The sequence below is a fragment of the Paroedura picta genome, chromosome 4 (genome assembly GCF_049243985.1).
Source record: "Paroedura picta isolate Pp20150507F chromosome 4, Ppicta_v3.0, whole genome shotgun sequence".
In the NCBI taxonomy this organism is placed as follows: Eukaryota; Metazoa; Chordata; class Lepidosauria; order Squamata; family Gekkonidae; genus Paroedura; species Paroedura picta.
In genome coordinates, this window is record NC_135372.1 from 84,500,097 (window position 1) to 84,521,016 (window position 20,920).

The 20,920-nt window shown below is 43.0% G+C and overlaps 1 protein-coding gene across 2 annotated transcripts in view; it reads left to right on the forward strand.

Moving 5' to 3' along the window:
- Window positions 1-512: 512 nt before the first annotated feature.
- SPATA6 (spermatogenesis associated 6) overlaps window positions 513-20,920 on the forward strand; it is a 55,219-nt gene continuing 34,811 nt past the window's right edge. The window contains exons 1-8 of one of the 2 annotated variants that reach the window (XM_077333810.1): window positions 561-744; window positions 5,235-5,372; window positions 8,754-8,802; window positions 10,162-10,203; window positions 12,020-12,144; window positions 16,244-16,324; window positions 17,003-17,278; window positions 18,925-19,012. In XM_077333810.1, coding sequence (XP_077189925.1) covers window positions 694-744; window positions 5,235-5,372; window positions 8,754-8,802; window positions 10,162-10,203; window positions 12,020-12,144; window positions 16,244-16,324; window positions 17,003-17,278; window positions 18,925-19,012 — 850 coding nt within the window. In that variant the 5' untranslated portion in view covers window positions 561-693. Of the gene's footprint in view, window positions 745-5,234; window positions 5,373-8,753; window positions 8,803-10,161; window positions 10,204-12,019; window positions 12,145-16,243; window positions 16,325-17,002; window positions 17,279-18,924; window positions 19,013-20,920 lie in introns of both variants that reach the window. The other variant, XM_077333811.1, reaches the window with a different exon arrangement.

The following is a 20,920-nucleotide window of genomic DNA, read 5'->3' on the forward strand; positions in this document are numbered from 1 at the left end:
GGGGGGAACTAGTCTTATATATGATTAAATATGTTTATTGGGGTTTTGTGCATTCGCCAGTAAGTAAATTGATTTCACTCTGGGGAATCAATTGCTTTTGTTTGTATTTTGGGTAAATGATCCAGCCCAACGGAGTGACATTTATGTTAGATCACGCCCTCGTAAACAAATGAATTTGATACATTAGGCTTAGGGTATAGCAGGATGCTTTGAATACCCATTAAATCAGTCAGTGAAAATCGAACAAAATAAATTAATTTAGCACAGCCCAATCAACTGTAGAAACCTTATTTTCGTTTTTGAACAAAGCCAGGTGTATTAAACTTTTGTTTTGCATAGTACCCTTATTTCACATAACCTGATTTCCCCCCGGTTTTTGCGCTTATTCCTATTGACCTTCACTACCCTGGAGCCGTACGTGGAGAAGCGGCAACTGTAATGTCTGCATTCCTGAACCGGAAATGGTCACTTTTTGCTCTTGTTCTCTTTGCCCGACAAATCCGAGGAGGTTTCGTTAGCCACGCCTCATGCCGTCGCCGCCTTCGTTAGCGTCCCTCCTGCCATGGCAACGGGGTCTGTCGGGCCGGGGCGGGGCCCAGCCGCGCGGCGCATCCTGTGAGGGGCCTGTCCTCCCCCTCGCCCCGCTGTCTCTTGTGCTTCCGCGGCGGGCAGCCGAGAGAGGCAGGCGCCGCGATGCCCCCGCGCAAGGGACTCCTGTGTCTTGTGGAGCTTCACATCCGCACGGTGAGCAGAAGGATTATGGGGCGGAGAAAGGGCTCGCTCGCGGGAGAGGCTGCTGTTGCAATACGGAGCCTGAGAAGAAGGGTCTTTCGCGGTCAGGAAGAGCCAAGCGGGGAGTTCTCGGGGCGGAGATGCGGGGCTCTGTTCGGTGCGGGGCTTGGGTGGAGCTGCTTCCTGCCCTTCGGTTTCCGGCGGTTTCTTGGTCGCTTTTTGACGCGCTTTCCTCCAGCTGCAGACTCCGGCCCCAGTAAGGAGGGTGAGGTAGGATTTGTGTCCTGCCCTACAAGGGGGCCGGGGCCCTAAGTTGCCTTCATGCAAAAGGCTATAATACTGGGTCTCAGACAGCCTCTCGGCTCCCAACTGTAGTTGTGAACAGCAGATGTAGTAGCGGCTCCGTTACTCCTTGTTAGGGTACTGGCCAGGAGCTCACCCGGCTGGGCTGCGGAATTGTGACTTAAAGCGCATCCTTTGTATTCTTATTCGGAAGTAAGTCCGGCCTAGTTACTCCGAGATTAGCCTGGATAGAATTGCAGACTTAAAGTAAAATTGTGCGTCAGCTATTCTCTTTCCCCCTTCTGTACTACAGCAATTGAAAAAAAATTCCAGTGCTTGTGCTCTTATGCGATCTGTATACTCATCGGATAGGTAAACTTTTAACTGGCCTTTTGTGTTTTCTATAGTGCTTGAGTAACCGTTACATTTAATCTCCTCCTCTTTACTAACTTCTGACCAATTAGGCATGAGCGTTTGCTTTTTCTCAGTCTCTTGAGCCAATCCCTTTGTGGAAGGAGATTGAGAAACGGCACAGAATGTAACGTCAGACGGTCATATTCTTGCCAGAGAAGCTGCCACTCCTGCATTTGAAAAATCTCTTCTGCTATTCGTTTATGTGGTTCAAGGCTAGGGGAAATATTTTGTTAAAATTATTTTTAAAAGTTATATAAATATTCTGAGGTTCACTCTTTTAGCTTTCAGTCTAAACTGTTAGGATTTAACACCAAACGCTTTCCTACAGTATGAACATTTTGTTTTTATATATATTTGCTAATTTTTGTTTCAGCTAGGATTTTTTCTTTTTGTCCCCCCCCCCCCCCGGGGTCATTTTAAGATACACTGCAGATTTTTAAAAATTTAAACACTTTTTAATACTAGGATGAGATAGATTTTGGTATTAAAAATACATACTGTGTTTGTACTAAGACATTTGTATTATTGAAATGTTCTTTAATTATATTACATTGTTTCCCACATTTCTCTAAACACTCCACCAAAATGACAGTTTGGAAAAATGGGTGTCAGGCACATAGGTGACACCAGTTTATTTACTGTGATAAAATCCTGCTCCTGTTCATGACAGTGGTGAAAAGGATGGTAATCTTATTGGTTTGTGATTAAAGATTTCTAAAATGATCTCTTTGAACTGGATGATTAAACTCCAGAATAGCAGCATCATTCAGTCTTAACTTGCATTTAATGAATATACGACTTAGCCTTCAGAAATATGTTATGGATTCTTATATTCTTTCTCAAGTCCTCATATCCATATCAACCAAACTAAAGTGAATAATGTTCTTAGTTTATCTGAATTAGGAGCCCAGTTTAGAATGTGGTTCAAATAAATATTTTCTTATAGAATCTATTTATTAATGTTGGCTTTGGTAGCTAGTCTTGATTGCAGAAGTTCAGCAATGAATGATGTTTTGATATTGCCTTGTTTTTAAGCTTCTCAAAGGCATCTTTATAGTTATAGCTAAAGACAGTATGCCTTTGAGTATTTGCTCAAAACATACTGTGAAGACGTACACATTTAATTGTCTGTTGTTCCATTTGTGGACAAGGCTTTGTAACCTGGAGTCTCAAGAACTTAGCTCTAAGATACTGTTATTTAGCCCTAGTTTGTCCTAACTTTTGTCCTCCCAGCACTGCATTTTAATGCAGTAGTACTTCGTGGCTCCTGGAAAGGAGCCACATTTGCAATTACCATTAACAATAAGAGCCACAGAACTTCTGGATTCCTGGTGTGCCAACCCATCAAAGATAGGCATTTGCTTGAGGCCCAAAAATACCCACTGCCCCTCAGACACCCCCTCCCATGATCAACGAATCTGAGCAACCCAAAGTGTGTCAAAGTTCCTATTTCTGTTTAAACATTTATTATTTATTAATTACATTTATATCCCGCCACTCCCACAAGGGCTCGTGGTGGCTAACAAGATAAAACTTCAATACATAAAACCCCCAATAAAATAAATAATTTCAAACAAACTAGCCAATCAACTAAAAATCATCCATTCATTCGGCGGCCAAAACCCCATACTAATCATTATTTAAAAACCTCAGGGTGGACTGAGGGGCTGATCTCTCCCTTTAATCTGTCTTTAATAGCCCCAATAGGGCTTAATGGCAAGGGGGGGGGTCCAGATCTTCCGCGCGTCGGCCTGAACCATAGACCTGGCTGAAGAGCTCCGTCTTGCAGGCCCTGCAGAAGGCTGGAAGCTCCCGCAGGGCCCACAACTCTTCCGGGAGCTCATTCCACCAGGTAGGGGCCAGGGCCAAAAAGGCCCTGGCCCTGGTCGAGGCCAGGCATGCTTCCCTGGGGCCGGTGATGACCAACAGATTTGTCCCTGCAGAGCGCAAGGCCCTGCGGGGGACATAGGGTGAAAGGCGGTCCCTCAGGTATGTGGGTTCCCAGACCGCAGAGGGCCTTAAAGGTAAGAACCAGCACCTTAAACTGGATCCGGGCAGCAATCGGTAACCAGGGCAGCTGCCTCAGCACAGGCTGGATATGGGCCCTCCAAGCTGTCCCGTGAGGACCCTAGCAGCTGCATTTTGTACCAGCTGTAACTTCCGGATGAAGCCTAAGGGCAGGCCCGCGTAGAACAAGTTACAGAAATCTATTCTGGAGGTGACTGTCTCATGGATCATTGTGACCAGATTTTCAGAGGACAGGTAGGGCGCTAGTAGCCTAGCCTGGAGAAGATGGAAAAATGCCTGGCTGGCTACCTTCTTGACCTGGGCCTCCAATGTCAACGAGGCATCTAAGGTCACTCCCAAGTTCCTGGCCTGGGACGCAATAGCCAGTTGTGTCCCTGCCAAGGTGGGTAAATGCGCTTCCAATCCTGCCCCCCTACCACCCAACCACAGGACCTCCATCTTGGAGGGGTTGAGTTTCAGGGGACTCTGCTCAAGCCATCTAGCCGCAGCTTCCAAACATCTGGCAAATGGTTGCGGGGGCGAGTCCGGGCGGCCGTCCATCGGGAGATACAGTTGGGTGTCATCCACATACTGATGACAACCCAATCTGTAATTCCGCACCAGCTGGGTCAGAGGGCGCATTGTTCTGGCTGACATGTTACGTTATGACTAGTAATCAAGCCTGCTGTAATCAAAATACAGCAGGCGCTAGGCAAGGGAGCTTCCGGCAGTCGCGCGCAGCGCGGCTGCCGGAGGTTCCCCGGCCGGCGGCCTGACGCGGTGAGAGGCGCTTCGTGCCTCTCGCTGCGTTAGGCCGCCGGCAAGGAAGCAACTGCGAGCCGCATATGCGCTGCTCGCAGTTGCTCCCTTTTCGCCAGGGCGGGAATCGGCGAGGCCAATCGGCAGGCGCTTTGCGCCTGCCGATTGGCCCCGCCGATGGTCTGTCCAGAGGAAGGGGCCAATTGGCACCCTTCCTCATCCCGGACAGAGCCCGCCCTAACTCCTCCCCCTAAGCCCTTATGGCTTTATTTAGTCTGCGGGCTGTGTTAAGATTAAATATTTGTTGTAATGTTCTATGTAGTTACCCATGATATTATATGTAAACCGCTCAGAGCTGTATGAAAGGGCGGTAAAAAAATCTAAATCAATATAAATAATTCTGGGTGTTGGGATCAGACAGCAGAGGCTGTCATCAGCCTGTGGCACAAGGCACAGATCCTCCAGCCCCTCCAACAGTGGCTATTCCACAGTAAGAACCACCTGACTGCCACAAGCCTTTTGGGCAATGGTCATATCCAGTTGGAACATGGAGTAGGTGCTTCATTGGGGAATGTTGCCAGAAAAGGCAGAATGGCCTGTCAAAGAGCTGCATATGGCTCATGAGCCACCAAATATTACTGCTAGATCATGTTGCACTTATTTCATCACCTCTGTTTTTGCAGATGGCATGAACTTTTGAGTCACAAAAAGGAGGCTGTTCCATTTTAATCTGCTTACCAATTTGTATAAATTGTTTTTCATTTGTTTTAATTGTTCTTGATCTTGAATTAAAATTAAGCATAGCAGTAAACACTACACACCTGGTATATGTCAGTGGCTGAAAATGGCATCTTCGGTGAAGTCTAGGAAAGCCTACTTATATCATAGCATCATCATGCTTTGTGCCTTCCTCTGATGTGCATCAAAGGCAGAGGAAAAATGAACAGATGTTCTGGGCAGCAGCCTTCTGTTTAGCATAGCACATACATCTACTCTCAAACAACTGCCTGTAAGTGGATTTTGAAACATTGTTCTTCCAGGTCACATGCCCAGGGATTTCTCTGAAACTGAAAGATGACCTCTACATCAGTGCCTGTGTGTTTGGACAATATAAAAAGACTTCACGTGCTCCTGCAATATTTCCCCTCACATTTGACGAGAAACTAATATTTGAAAAGGTAAACTTCTAGTAGGTAACTTTTCAAAATATAATTAATCCATAATTCCTTTGACCACATCCTTTACAAGCACAATGAAAAGCTTACTTCAACATTAAATGTTCCTTTTCCTTTTTTGGCTGATCAAGAATGAATATTTATGTAAGAACTAGTTTCAAAGCCCGTTCCTAAGAACGGGCCTTGAAAGGGCCCCCTCCCCTGGCCAGGCAGCTTAAGTTGGCTTTGGGCTGCAGCTCACAGCCAGATTAAGTGGGGTGGGTGGGGACTGGGCAGCTTGTTAGCAGGGCCGGGAAAGAGCTCCTTAGCAGGCAGTCAGCAGGCTGGGGGGCCCTCGTTAGCAAGCCCTCCACCACAACCTTTTGCCCAGGGCCCTCTCCCCTTACCTGCTGCTGGCTCCAGGCACTGAGGTGTCTGAGAGCAAAGAGGCTAGAGTCCAGGGATGGACAGGAGCTGCGGGGCAGGGCCAATCAGGGCAAAGTTGGCTGCACCCTGATTGGCCCTATTCTAACTTGGACAACCGGACATGTCCCACCCCCTAGGCTGCTTCATAAAAATATAGAGGAACAGCAATGGATAAAGATTTGAAGCTTTTTATGTCCTTAATTTTCTGAATTCATATCTTAAGAGCCTTTCAGGCTGTTGTATACTGTTCAGGCTGTTTGAATTTATTTACTTCATTTATATACAACCTTCATTTATATACTATCTGTGCGTGGATGTGTGGGGTGGGGGAAGGCGTGGGAGAGCGCAGTGGGTGGGTGGCTGTGTGTGTGTGTGTCTCTGTGGGAGCGGGGAAGCAGCTGCGGTGCAGGGGGCGGCGGCAAGGGGGTTTGGCTGGTGTGTGTGTGTGTGCACGTTTCTGTGGGGGCAGGGAAGCAGGGGTGAGGCGATGGGGGGGCCGCCAGGGGGGTTTTGTGTGTGTGCATGTATGCGTATCTGTGGGGGCGGGGAAGCGGCGGCTGGGCAATTATGCGGGGGGGCGGCCAGGGGGTTTGGCTAGTGTGTATGTGTGTGCGTGTCTGTGGAGGCGGGGAAGCGGTGGCGGAACAATGGGGGGACGGGCAGGGGGGGTTGTGTGTGTGTGTCTCTGGGAGCGGGGAAGTCGCTGCGGTGCGATAGTGCAGGCGGGCGGCCAGGGGGGTTTGGCTGGTGTGTGTGCGCGGGTCCCTGGGTGCGGGGAAGCGGCAGCGGCCAGGGGGGTTGTGTGTGTGTGTCTGGGTGAGGGGACTCACCGTCGGGGAAGGCTGCTTCTCCTTGTGTGTGGTGAGTCCCCGGCCGGGCAAGGTGAGGCTGGGCCAATTGGGAGCCGGGCTTTGCGCGGCTCCCCATTGGCCGCGTGGCCCTGGAGTGACACTCAGAGCCCGCCCTTTCTCCTCCCCCTTAGTGCTTACTCTTTTATTTATTCTGCTCCGCAGGAGCGGTTAAGGATTATTCAATTTATAGCCCGTCCTACTTTGAAGCTCGAGGCAGGTTACAAAAAAGTTGTACTCACAATATAAAACCCCTCCCCTAAAACCAACACCGCAATAAAACATTTCCATTTCACAGGCCCTGCAGAATGCTGATAGTTCTGTTAGAGCCCTCAGCTCTCCCGAGAGCTCATTCCACAGGGTTGGGGCCAGGACCAAGTGGATTTCTCTGGGGCCAGGTACCTCTAACAGGTTGGTACCCACAGAATGAAGGATCCTGTGGGGGGCTTAAGGACACAAGCGATCCCTCAGATAGGTTGGGCCCAAGCTGTGGTTGGCCTTAAGGGCTAATACCAAAACCTTGAACTTGATCCGGATTAAAACTGGCAACCAATGCAGCTGCCTCATCACCTTATGGATATGGGTCCTTCAAGGTGTACCATTAAAGCGAGCAGAGGAAGCCCACCTACGTGGGAATTCAGTGTTTGAATCTGAGTGTGTTGATCTTTGGATCAGAATCTGCATGTGTGTTTTTCAAAGATGTAATCAGTTCAAGTATGGCTAAAGAAGGCTTTAGGATAATATGTGTGAACCCTTTCCTGACCTGCATTATCTGTCATTTCCTCAACTGTTCTCTACATCTATGCAGTGGTGAGGGAAACAATTCCCTATAAGTAGTTCTGAGTCATGTTCCAGTGGTATCATGGATGTGTTGTGATAACAATGTACAGGTCTTAACTATCATAAAATTGGAAGCGACCTCCAGGGTCATATAGTCCAACCCCCTGAAGAATGCAGGACATTCACAACTACCTACCCACCCATAGTGAGCCCCAATTCCATGGCCAGATTATGCCGCCCCACAAACCCCAGAAGCCCTGGCCAATTTGGCCTGGAGAAAATTTGCTTTCCACCCCAAAGTGGCAATCAGCATTTCCCTGGGGATCCAAGAAAGGGTCACAAGAGCCAAGCATGGACACAGTTTCTTCTGCCCAGCCACTTATAATCTGCCTAAATTCACAGAATCAGCATTTCTGGGAGGTGGCTTTCTAGCCTCTGTTTTAAAATTTCCAAGGATGGAGAACCCACTACCTCCTGAGGAAGCCTGTTCCACTGAGGAACCGCTGTAACTCTCAGGAACTTCTTCCAGATGTCTAGCTGAAATTTCTTTTGAATTAATTAATTTCATCCCATTGGTTCTGGTCCTACCCTCTGGGGCAACAGAAAACAACTCTGCTCTGTCCTGAGTGACAGCCCTTCAAGTACTTGAAGATGGCTGTCATACCACCTTCTCCCCAGGTTCTCTCAACCTTACCTCATATGTCTTGATCTCAAAACCCCTCACTATTTTTGTTGCCTTCCTCTGTTCATGCTCCAGTTTGTCTACATCCTTCAACTGTGGTGCCCAAAACTGAACACAGTATTCTAAGTGAGGTCTAACCAGAGCAGAGTAAAGCAGTACCATCACCTCGTGTGATCTGGACACTATACTTCTTTTGATACAGCCCCAAATCCCATTTGCCTTTTTAGCCACTGAGTCACATTGCAGACTCATGTTCAGTCTATGGTCTAAGACCCGTAGATCCTTTTCAGTTTTTTTTTCTCATTTGTTTTAAAAGTAAAATTGATTATCTCTCAGTAATTTCCTTCAGTGAGTTACTTTCAGTGAACAGCAGCTAATATTTTATAACAAGTGATGTTTTTTCATACTACTTGGACTATCATCAAGCTGCACATGTGTATGTTGTTTATTTATATTTAGTTCAAGCTGAAGGAAGTATAATTAGGAGAAAAATCTGCTGAAAAAATTATCTTCAGTACTAGCTTATATATTTTTGTCTTTAGCTTTGCCCTCATTAGTGATTAATAGTTTCTTTTTTGTTCTAATTTTTGGAATGGAAATATTTTCCTATGTCCTTGACATAATTCTGGCTAAGTGGTTCCATTTCATTTTCTTAAATTTTCATTTTAGGTATTCACTAATGTAATTGACCCCGGAGGCCTTGTTGAACTATTTGAACGTAGGTTACCCCCTATTTTTTATCTCTGTTATATCTGATGCACCAAATTACTTTAAAATGTATAATATGAAAAGCGAATGGGAGATTAGGGAAGAAGGGAGAAGATTATTTTTAAGGGCAAGAATATGATTAAAGGGTGATTATCCAATATGCTACAAAGTCTTTTTCAGTAGTTTCAAAAAGGCCCATTCCGCATGGCTGCAGCCGTACCGGTCTGCTGAGGTGCTGCAGATACAAAATGTGTCCCCCCAGGAAACAAAGCAATGGCAGAATATTTCTGCCACTCAAGGGGGGAGGGTCGCAGGGGGGGAATCACATTCCCTTAGCCTGGGCCAACTGATGGCCTTATCCGCGACAGGATTGGAAGGGGGCCTGCCAAGTGGTTGCGTCATATGGAAGCGGGGCTGCCTAGCGCTTCCCTATGACCACCTTCTTGGCCTTTATCGCCCGTGCGGAATCGGCAGAAAAGATCTAATGTTGCAATCCTATGTATGCTTATTTGAGAGTTAGTCTCATTGAATTCAGTAGCTAGTCTTCAGCATCTTGCAAGTTTATGATTTATATGTGCCGATAAATATGAAATGTATGTGCTACAGTGCACAGATTTATGATGCATTGCATTTGATACATTTGTCATCTATCTAAAAAATGGTTTTCAATGGAAATCCAGTAGATTGTTACAAAAGTGTAATATAAAAACTGAATGACAGACTGATCCTCAAATTTCAAACATTTTATGATTCCCACCTCTCAGGCTTACTCCTTTTGAGTCTGGAATTTGCTGTATAGTAATCTTTTCCTCTATGGCTCAAACACTATCTTTTTGTGTTCAGGGCTGACTCGTCTGATCTCTTGTCATATGCTGGCAGTGTATTTATTTTTTCTTCTTGGGCTTTGCCTGGCAGGAGAGCATAAGTCAGGCAAGAAGAAACCTAGAGTCACGCTGGCCCAATGGCACATGTACAGGGTCCTAGCTTCAGTCCTTGTCATCTCCACTTAAAAACATCTAGTGATATAAGGACCTTTTCATGCCCAAGAACCTCTTCCCGCCAGATTTGACAATGTCGTGTAGATAGACTAATGGTCTGAATTGACATAAGGTATCTGCATACGCTCACAGATGTAATTATAAAAATGAATTGGCTGACTTATTGTGTGTCCATCTACAAGTCTATTATATGGCAGTGCATCTACTGTCTAATTTTATTTGTACAAAGAAAAAACAATCCATTTGTTTATTACTGAATCATCAGAACTGCTCCAAACCATTTCTGTTTAGGTAGAGAAAGTTACATTTGTGAAGTGCTTTCTGTTGCATATCAGAATAACTTTTGATGATAGTTTCCCCCCTCTTTCTAGTTGAAACAGTAGTGATTGACTTAATACAGACTGCTCCTCCAGGTATTGTATTTGTATCTTCTTATATTATACAGCTCCATAGGCAAATAAAATGTTTGCGTATTACAAATGGGATAGCTTCTCAGCAACTAACGATCAGTATCACTGTGTTAATAGAGTGTTCATAGCTGCGGGTCTTTCCTATTTGTATGGAATCATAACACACATTGTTAATTGAACAAAGTTTGAGTCCAGTGACATTTTTAAGACCAACAAAGTTTTATTCAAAGTATAAGCTTTCCATGCAACCACATTTCTTCATGGGAGTGTATGCCTTAAAACCTTTTTGGTCTTAAAGATGCCACTGGACTCAAACTTTATTCTGCTGCTCCAGACCAACATGTCTACCCACCTGACATGACATGGTTAATTAGTTCAGTTTATTACTTAGGATGATGAAAAGACCAACTTGACGTCCATGCAGGAAAACACAGAGGACATGTTGTAAAAGTTGCTATCCATCAACACATTTTAATAGAAAGATAAATTTACAAGGTTAGGCCCAGAATATTTTGGATAGCATTTTCTCCTTTATCTATCCTTGTTCTTTTAGAATCTATGATACCGTGACACTCCATTCTGAATGTCTTGACAATCTGAGGTTAACCTGTTGTCAAAGAGGAGGCCATTAATTGGCTGTTGTGGCATCCTTCCTGAGGGCCAAGTGCCCCATATTTTGCATGCTTTCAGATCTTTTGATTGAGGTTTTTTGAATAACTAGTTTATACTGTGCTGCTGCAATGGGATTTTGTTGTTGTGGACATCAATTGATTTTTTAAATTTGCTTAATTATGGGATTATTGAATTGTATTTTAAACATTAGCTACTTTGGGAGTTTATGTTACAGCTGAAAGGTGGCTTTAAAATATATAATGTAAAAAAATACATAGAGGTAACAATGCTGCCAGTCCTTATTACTCAGCTGTAGCCTGGAACTTAGTTTGTTGTTGCCTGCAAACTCCATGCTTCACCCAAACATTGCTAATAATCGGTTATGTTAATTTTGGAACACAAACATCATATTTACACATTTGTGAATATGTATTTGTTTTTTAAAATCCCCCCCGCCTCTAAGTTGGTGTGATTCTATTGACACTGTGTTTAAATGCCCCAAAAAGCCCTGATGAACTTCTATTTTTTTTGTTATTCCTAAGTAAATTCTTTTTACTTTTTTAGTACTGTTACAATTTAAAAAGATATCTTTATATAAATGTGTGTTCATATAAACCTGTAAATCTGTACTTAAAGAGCCCAGTTTGATTTGTGAATTAAATATTCAGCACTATCTATGCTGCAAATATGAGCACCTAGCCCCCCCCCCCCGCCCGAAGCCAAAAACTGCTGTCAAACAAATATTTAAGGGGAACATATTTTTCCAAATGAACTGGAGTTGAGGAAATGAGTGGCACAGTAGTTTTTCTTAGCCATGATATGCCCTGCTGTTAGACTCCCTGGAGAAGGATATGCCTAGTATGGAAGTTATCATATTTTACATGGACTATGGTCTGGATTCAGTCCATGGTATTTCTAGCTACAAGATGTTGGCTAATAGGAATGAAAAAAGCTCCTTTCCAACCTGGAATCTCAGAAAGCTACTTACAATTTGAACAGGAAACACTGGATAGCTGGGTCAATGCATAGTCTAAAGCAACTTCTTATGATTAGTATGCAGCAGAATCACTCAACTGACCACACTGATTTAAGAATGTATTAACTCTTCTATCGAGAATGTAAAAATGGTTAACATTGGCTCAATAGTATAGAGTTTTTAAAAAGGAGAGATAATTTTTCTGATAAAATATATCACTGTTACTTCCAGTGGGAGAAATTTTAGCTACATATGAAGAAAATACAAGAGATTTCCTTTTTCCTGATCTTAAAGTTACTCATGGACCACACGATTCAGTTCGTGAAGTTTTAATGAAAAGGACCTTTGGTTTTACGGTAAGTGAACAGCAGTAACTATATCTTCTCAGAACAGCTGTAGAACAACATTATGTTTTTGAATGATAATTCAGTGCTTACAGTGCAGTCCTCAGTAGATACTTGTCCTTTCATCCCATTGAAAACAGTAAGCTTAGAAATATTAATATCTGTTTAAGCGTGCACAGTTAAACTTGCAATTAATACAAAAATTTTATCCTCTTCTTCCCCTGCTTTCTTTTTCTCCTTCCCACCCATCAACCAACTACCCCTCCTTACCTATATTTATTTATTTATTTGTTCCCCACTTGTCCATGATAAGGACCCAAAGTGCTTACAACCTCAGTTTTTTCCTCACTAGAACCCTGAGTGAATTTTGAGAATTCGTAACTGGCCCAAGGCTACCCATTGAGTTTCCTTGAGAGAATGGTGATTTGAAACTAAGGCTGAATCTGCACTTTGTTTATTCCATTGTCAATCCTGTTGAATTCAGATTGATTTGAACTCGGGTCTTCCTCTTTCCCGTCTCTCCCCACTGAAAAAGAAAAGCGTTCTGCACATGGTTAGGAAAATTCAGAAGGGGAGGGGGGAGCCAAGCACAGCCAGGGCCTCTTTCTTTGTTTTCTTGAAGGGGAAGGGGAGGGGATTGGAGATAGCAGAGGAGCCAAGCCCACCAGAAGCCACTTTTTTTTCTTGGAGTGGGGAAGAGAGGATTGGAGAGCAGAGGAAGGAGAAAAAAATTCAAGATGCAAATCTCTACCAACAGAAGTCAGGGATTCTGCTGAGAGAAAATAGGGGCTTCCCCTTTAAGGCAAGCTTGTTACCTGGGCAGCCTTTGCCAATCAGGGCTTCTCTACCACGGAGTCAGCAGCAAATTCAAAGCAGCCAGAGATCTGCTTCCTTTCCCATGCTTTCTCAGTCTGATTCTTCAAATATTGAGGGTTAAAACCACTCTAGGATATTGCAGGATAAAGGTAGGATCACTCCAGAACAATCATGCTTGTTGCAGAGGGACAATTTAAATTGGACAAAATCAAAATGGAAATTGCATTCACTGGAGATGGCAGGGACTGAATCGACTTGGGATTGGAATAAAAGCTCCGTGCAGACTCCACCCAGGTCTCCAAGACGCTAGTCTGAATTCCAACTACTACACCCGGGGTCCCTAGCCTGAGGCTCATGTCTGCTGCTGTCACCCTAAGGGCATTTTCTCTCAGACCCTTGCTGTTCTTCCTGCCTCAAGAGGCACCATCTACTGCTGTTCATTCCGTACCTTTCTTGCAAAAAAGAGAATAAAAAGAAAGAAATTTGCTGCAGGCATGATTACAGTCTTTGGCACCACATACATCTGTGAACAAACCTTTTTCAAGAGGAAAATTATGAAATTGAAGTGTAGGTCAAGGCTTATAGATGAACATTTACATGAAATTTAAGAGTGTCACAAACCTTGATTTGGACACCAGTGTCTTGGCTAACCGAAAACAGCCACCAAAATCACACCGACTAGGTAAGCATGTGTAACTAAATAAAAGGATTCCACAGTAAAATACTGTTCCAAAATGAATTGCATTAAAGTTAACATTTTTTCATTTACCTTTGAATGTTTACTTTTGATCTAAATAACTAGGTTAATTATTCCAGAAAAACATCAAAACATTGAAGTAGTCAATAGCTTCATTGACTATGCTAAAGCCTTTGATTGTGTGGAGCACAACAAATTGTGGCAAGTTCTTAAAGAGAGGGGAATACCAGAGGATCTTATCTGTCTCTTGAGAAACCTATATGCAGGTCAAGAAGCAACAGTTAGAACCAGGCATGGAATCACTGATGGGTTCAAAATTGAAAAAGGAGTTTGGCAAGGCTGTATACTGTCGCCTTGCCTATTTCACTTGTATGCGGAGCACATCATGAGAAAGGTGGGATTAGATGAGTCACAAATTGGAATTAAGATTTCAGGGAGAAATATCAATAACCTCAGATATGCAGATGATACCACTCTAATGGCAGAAAGTGTAGAGGAACTAAAGAGCCTGTTGATGCATGTGAAGGAGGAGAGTGCAAAAGTTGGCTTGAAACTCAACATCAAGAAAGCTAAGATTATGGCATCTGGCCCTCTCAATTCCTGGCAAATAGATGGGGAAGAAATGGGGGTAGTGACAGATTTTATTTTCCTGGGCTCAAAGATCACTGCAGATGGGGACTGCAGCAAAGAAATTAAAAGACGCTTGCTCCTGGGGAGGAAAGCTATGGCAAATCTAGACAGCAGCCTAAAAAGCAGAGATATCAGCCTGCCAATGAAAGTGTGTTTAGTCAAGGCTATGGTCTTCCCAGTTGCAATGTATGGCTGTGAAAGTTGGACCATAAGGAAGACCAAGTGTCAAGGAATTGACGCTTTTGAACTCTGGTGCTGGAGACGACTCTTGCAAGTCCCTTGGGCTGCAAGGTAACAATTCGGTCAGTCCTAGAAGAAATCAGCCCTGACTGCTCTTTAGAAGGCCAGATCTTGAAGATGAAACTCAAATACTTTGGCCACCTCGTGAGAAGGAAGGACTCCCTGGAGAAGAGCCTAATGCTGGCAGGGCAAAAGAAGAAGGGGATGACAGAGAATGAGATGGCTGGATGGAGTCACTGAAGCAGTCGGTGCGAGCTTAAATGGACTTCGAGGAATGGTGGATGACAGGAAGGCCTGGAGGATCATTGTCCATGGGTTCATGATGGGTCGGTCACGAGTTCACAACTAACAACAAAATAGTTTTGTTACATTTTGGTTTAAGACGTGGCCCTCTTTAGGCACTGGGTCAAAAGGTTGGGGACCCCTGTACTACACTATACTGACTTTTGTGTGGTGGTCACTGTTGAACCATAGCAAACAGATGGACCTGGGTGAGTAATGCAAGTCATATGGTATCAAGTTGCCAGTGGTTGCTGGTGGGCCTGGCCCTGATGAGTCCTCCGTCAAAGGCCACAACAACCATAACAGATACCAAGAGCTGCAGGCTGACAATACAATTGTTGTTTAACAATTTCCACATTGGCCCCTGTGAAGGCATTCATTTCTTAAAGGTATAGGTGCTGCTTCTGTCATGGGGGTGGAATGTTTTTTTTTAATTTCCGATTTTTCTGAAATCCTGGGACTTTGCACAGGTTGTAGAAAGATCTGTCTTTTCTGTTCATGGCTCTAATCACTGGATTTGAGAATACACAGGTTGTGCTATGTTGAGGAATGATTAATTGCTAGTGCTCTCAAATACTTCAGCAGCACAAGTTGATTCATCATTATGCAGTTTGTTTCATGTGGCATCAGTGAGAATTATGTTCCAGAAAAATGTGTAGGTCAATGTAAGGTAAGATAGAATGAGAGCATATCTGACAAGTATCTTTCTTTCCCACAGACCAAGAATTGGTGGTGGTCCGGGGGGGGGGGAGGGGGGGCAGATGTCCCTGCAAATGATAGATACTATATTGTCTTCTCCACCCTCACCACAAACGTTATCTCCCATTGAACATGCTCACTCCTAATTAGAGGAAGTGAAATACCCATTGATGAAAACTTTGAATTTATTAACACTATTCCTAAGAGCCACTGATGGGCATTGTTAACTATTTTCTTTTATAGATACAATGTAACTTTTAATGCTGCGAGGGCCAATTCTTTGTTTTACAGTGGTGCGTGAAGGGAATGTGGTATAAGTATCTTTTGTCCAGCACAAACAGATGATGTACAAATACAGGAAAAAATTTCTTTGGAAACAAAATAAATCATAAGGATATTTGAATCTGATATGAGTGAAAATTACATAGCTTGATTTGACTTTTAATTTTCAGTATGTAACATGCCATGAAAAATACTTTTGACAAAGCAGTGCCTTGTAATAAACACCACTCTAATTGTACAAAAGCAATGTAATCATTAGTAATTGAATTGTCAGAAATGCAAATGTTATCTTCTTGACATTTACAATGTTCCTCTGTCTTTTCTAATTATCTCTATTAAAGGTTGAAATTAACAAAGGAAACTGTTAAAATTAGGCATGGTTTGTTGAAGGAGGTGACATTTACCTCTTTGATACTCTTATCTCTTCAATTGGAACTTAGTGTTCAGTTATTGTATCTCTTCTAGGGAATTGCTCCAAGACTGAAGTTTTATACATGTTGCCTCATTTCTGAAAGTCTGTTAAATTCAGAAAAAAATCAAAAACAGGTTAGTGCAATTCAATTTATTTGGGTCTTAATGTCAAGATTCAGGATTAATAGCTAAATTTATGCTGTGTTAAACTCTTGTTTTCTGGTTTAAAACTTTTCAAAGTTAATTGAAAACCCAATTTACATTTTAAAAAATATTAAATTAAAGGTAGCTTGAGGATGAGAAAATAACTGATGCAAATCTAAAATAACTAGCATGCACTGTCTTGTGATCACCTGAAGATTTAATATTTGGATATATTTCACAACAATAATAATAATAAAAGATAAAAGGCATTAAAAGATTGTCTACTGCACATGGAAATAAAGAATAAACAAGAATAAAATATAGCGCTTAAATTGAAATATTTTTATTTGGACCATTTCCTTCTGTACTATGCGTAGTTTTGAATAATAGTACTGGATACAGAGGAACTGACTCTGCGTACTTAATATTCCCTGCTGTTTGAGGAAGAGAAATAGAAGTGCACTTCCTTCCTATTGGCAGGGAATGATAGATACTGCAGTGCAGCTCAAGAGTGTTGGGTTGAAGAGAAGAATCTGAAACAATGGAAGTGGATGTGGTCTGGGAGTGAGCTTTTGAGACCTTGTCAAAAAGAACAAAGTAGTATATTAAAAGTTTGATAAATTGTAATGAGAACGTCTCTAACCTTATCATTTCCTCTCTTCAATTCAGGATAACTTGGATTGGCAGCATCACTCACCTCAAAATGAAACACCTCAGACAAGGTCATCCAAAAAGAACACTCCTTTACCTGAGAGAAACAAACAGTGCTTAGCAACCAGGAGTTATGAGCAGCCCACTATAGCATCTATCTCTCGATCTCCATCTCCGTATACAAAAAGGCGCATGTGTGAGCTTGTGCAAGTCAGACAACGCCTTGCCCATCTAAACCTAGGCCCATTTGAATTCAGAAAAGAGACAGACAGACCTCCATTTGTAATTCGACGAGTATGTGTTCTCTGCAGCAGTTCCAGTTTAATCCTAGATCAAGCCTTACTTTTCCATTTTAAAAAGCTTTTAATTCAGCTCTTCTTTGTGACTACATCTTCACTGTCAAGTGCTGACTGAAATGTAAACTTAAATTGCATTCATTGTTGATAGTGGCAACTTACCAAAAATCCCGTTATTTAATTAATTCCTTGTTTAAATTCTCTGTGTGCCTCTTTTGTTGTGGTAGTACAGTAAGCCATACTTACTTCAACTGCTTTATAATTAAATGGAATATGGTTTAAGCTTTATGAAGTCAGTTTAGGCATGTGCAAAAAAAAGTATTCATACTATTTTGAATTCAGTCAAAAATGATTCGTCCAAATCCAAAATGCACAAATAGCCCTTCACTTTTTGAGATTCAGCTGAATACAAAAAGTTTTGGGGCTTCATCATCATCTGACAGGTGCACTGGCTGCAGTTAAAAGGGATTGACCAGTGTGCCAATTAGCTGTTGATGACAGGTGCCTCACCCACTCCATTTTAATGCCTCTCCAATTGGGAAGGTATTTAAATGGAGTGGGCAAGGACTCCTGTAATCTATATCTGATGGATGTACTGGTCTCATTTAAAAGGGAGCTACCAGCATGTCCATCTTGCCTTGTTTTATACTGATTAAGCATGAGCGGTTTGGCTCGGATAAGTGGAAAAGCACCAGAATCAGTCCTGTTTGGGGTAGTTTTTTGGCTCATCCAAGCTGAACTGCCACTGTAGAATGTCCAAATGCATCCCCCCCCCCTTTCTTAGAAAGCGCATGAGAAGGCTAGGGAGAAAGCATGTGCTAATCAGCTAATGGTGGCAGGTGCCCCCCCCCCCTTTAAATCCCTTCCCACATGAGAAGGCATGTAAAGCGCTTGGCATAACTATCTGATGGGTGTACAGGTATCAGTTAAAAGGGATTGACCAGTGTGCCCATCAGTTGCTGATGACAGGTGTCCTGCCCACTCCACTTACATGCCTCCACACTTGGGGAGGGATTTAAAGAGAGTGGGTGGGGTGGGAGTGGGTGGGGCGTAGTCATCATTAGCTTATTATTATTATTATTATTATTATTATTATTATTATTATTATTATTATTATTATTATTTATTTCCCGCCTCTCCTGACAGGCTCGAGGCGGGTCACAACAACTAACCCCATTAAAATTCCCATTAAAACATCAATCTACTAACATGACAGCTAAAAATCCCATCCCTCCCACATGATTAGTGCATGCTGCCCTCTCAGGCACAGCCTAATGTGTGGGGGTGGGGGGGGGGAGATGCATTTGGATGGCCAATAATTCCCAAATGCAGGGAATTTGCAGGTCAGCTCAGGTGAGCCAAAAAAGTACCCAAATCAACATCCAAGCTGAACTGCTCAGTATAAACCAAGGCAAGATTCTAAAATAAATATTTTCTGGGGTAATTCATAATAGCACAGTACCTGCATGACAAGTATAGTATGATTTATAGAAAATGCAGGGGCACAGCTTTCCTAGTTGCAAGTCTGTCTGGAGGACTTCTCCCCATTTTCTAAAGTGGTGTCAGTACATAAAATGTAATTCTTTCAGTAACTATATAGATAATTTGATACATTGAGTGCTTAAGAAATTATTTCATTTCTAGAGTGAGGCTCTGACTCCCTCGCCGGAAGATCATGCTTGGCGTCGTCCTAGGGAGAATATTAAAGAAGCTTGGTCTGAGGCACTGTATGGCAAGTAATTTCATAGTATTTCTTAGTATAGATTATACATGTGTTTATATGTTTTATATCTTCCACAGGTTCAGAAGTAAGTCTTTGATTCATGTAGACCTTAATTTAGAAATGATATCTAGTTTATGGTATTCTCAGACACAATGTGACATGCTTTTATAAATACTAGAATAATTTGAATGAGAAATATTTTGGGCATTCCCAAACTGCATTTGTTCTGCCCAATCTAGAAATCTGTCTCATGTCTTTTGTGTGGCATAAAAGTACAGCACCATTTCAGTTTGTACTGCTGGGTATGCTTTCAGGAATGCTTACTGAATTTATGATCTCTTATTTCCCATTTACACCCCTTGGATTATGTGCTCTGTTGCTTTCAGTAATCTAGGGATTAAAACTAGACTCTGGTAGTGCAAAGCTGTATTGAAAGCAGTTATGGTTCTATTCAGTTACTTAAGGCACTTTAATACTTGGAAATCTTTAACATTAGTGCATAATTTAATATGATTTTATCATAGTCCCTGTAGGATGATAAAAATGAGCTCTTAGTTATTGGTATACTGAAGTGATCTTGGGGGTAGAACATTAGATCACAGCGCCATTTGTGGAAGAATCAGTTTCACTTAGTGAATTGCTTTGTTTTTAGAAAAACTTCCTACATAAGTAAACAAATTATCTGTACCCTAATTTCGGAGTGGTTTATAATCTAGGGCAGGGATATCAAACATATAACCCATAGGCCGGAAGAGGCCTGTCCAGGGCTCTTACCTGGCTCGTGAGCAACTGGCCCTCTGCTGTTTCCTTCCCTGGGACTGCTGCTGCCAGCTCTCACCTGACTGCCTTAATGGTTTGCAGAGAGATACAAAGCCAAGTTTCTTTTCCTCCTCCTCTACCTTTATTCTTTGCTTCCCACTGATTGAGATGGGAAGAAAGGAGAGAAGAGAAATGAAGAGGGAGGGAAAGAACAGAGTGAATGAAAGTAGGAGGATTCTTCTGATAAGCCCAATTTTCACTGAGACTGCCCTACTCTGCTGTTTACTTTGAAACCTGATCAGTATTGTTGTTGTTGTTGTTGTTAGATTTCTATCCCACCACTCCCATAAGGCTTGTGGCGGGTTACAGCACAATAAAATCCTCAATAAAACCACTAATACATTAAAATTTCAAGCCTAAAAGAGCCAACACAACCCCAAGCAGCGGCAGAACTACACTACATAACCCACTCATATCCCAGAGGGCACGGAGCTGATGGTCACTTCACCGCCAAGAGTATCCCTGGGGTCCAGTTCTTCCCTTGAAGCGCCGGCCTCAACCCTAAACCTGGTGGAAGAGCTCCATTTTACAGGCCCTGTGGAAAGCTGGTAAATCCCGCAGGGCCCATATCTCTTCCAGGAGTTCATTCCACCAGTTGGGGGCCAGGACCGAAAAGGCCCTGGTCAAGGCCAGTCGCGCTTCCTGGGGGCCAGGTATGACCAGCAAATTAAGACCCTGCGGGGGGCATAGAACATGAGGCGATCCCTCAAGTATGTGGGTCCCAGACCATGCAGGGGCCTTGAAGGTTAATACCAAAACCTTGAACCTGATCCAGACAGCAAGTGGTAGCCAATGCAGCTGCCTCAGCACTAGCTGGATGTGGGTCCTCCATGTAAGGACCGTAGCAGCTGCATTTTGCACCAGCTGTAATTTCTGGGTCAGACCCAAGGGCAGGCCCGCATAGAACGAGTTACAGAAATCTATTCTGGAGGTGACCATCGAATGGACCACTGTGGGTTGTCTGTGGTCGCACATGGACACCCACACACATACATGTTGAAGGGGCATGGGAAAGAGATGTTTGGGGGTAAGGGTAATTAAAAGGAAATTATTCTGGCTAATTCTGAAAAGTTTTTTTTTATTAGGTGTCTTTGTGTC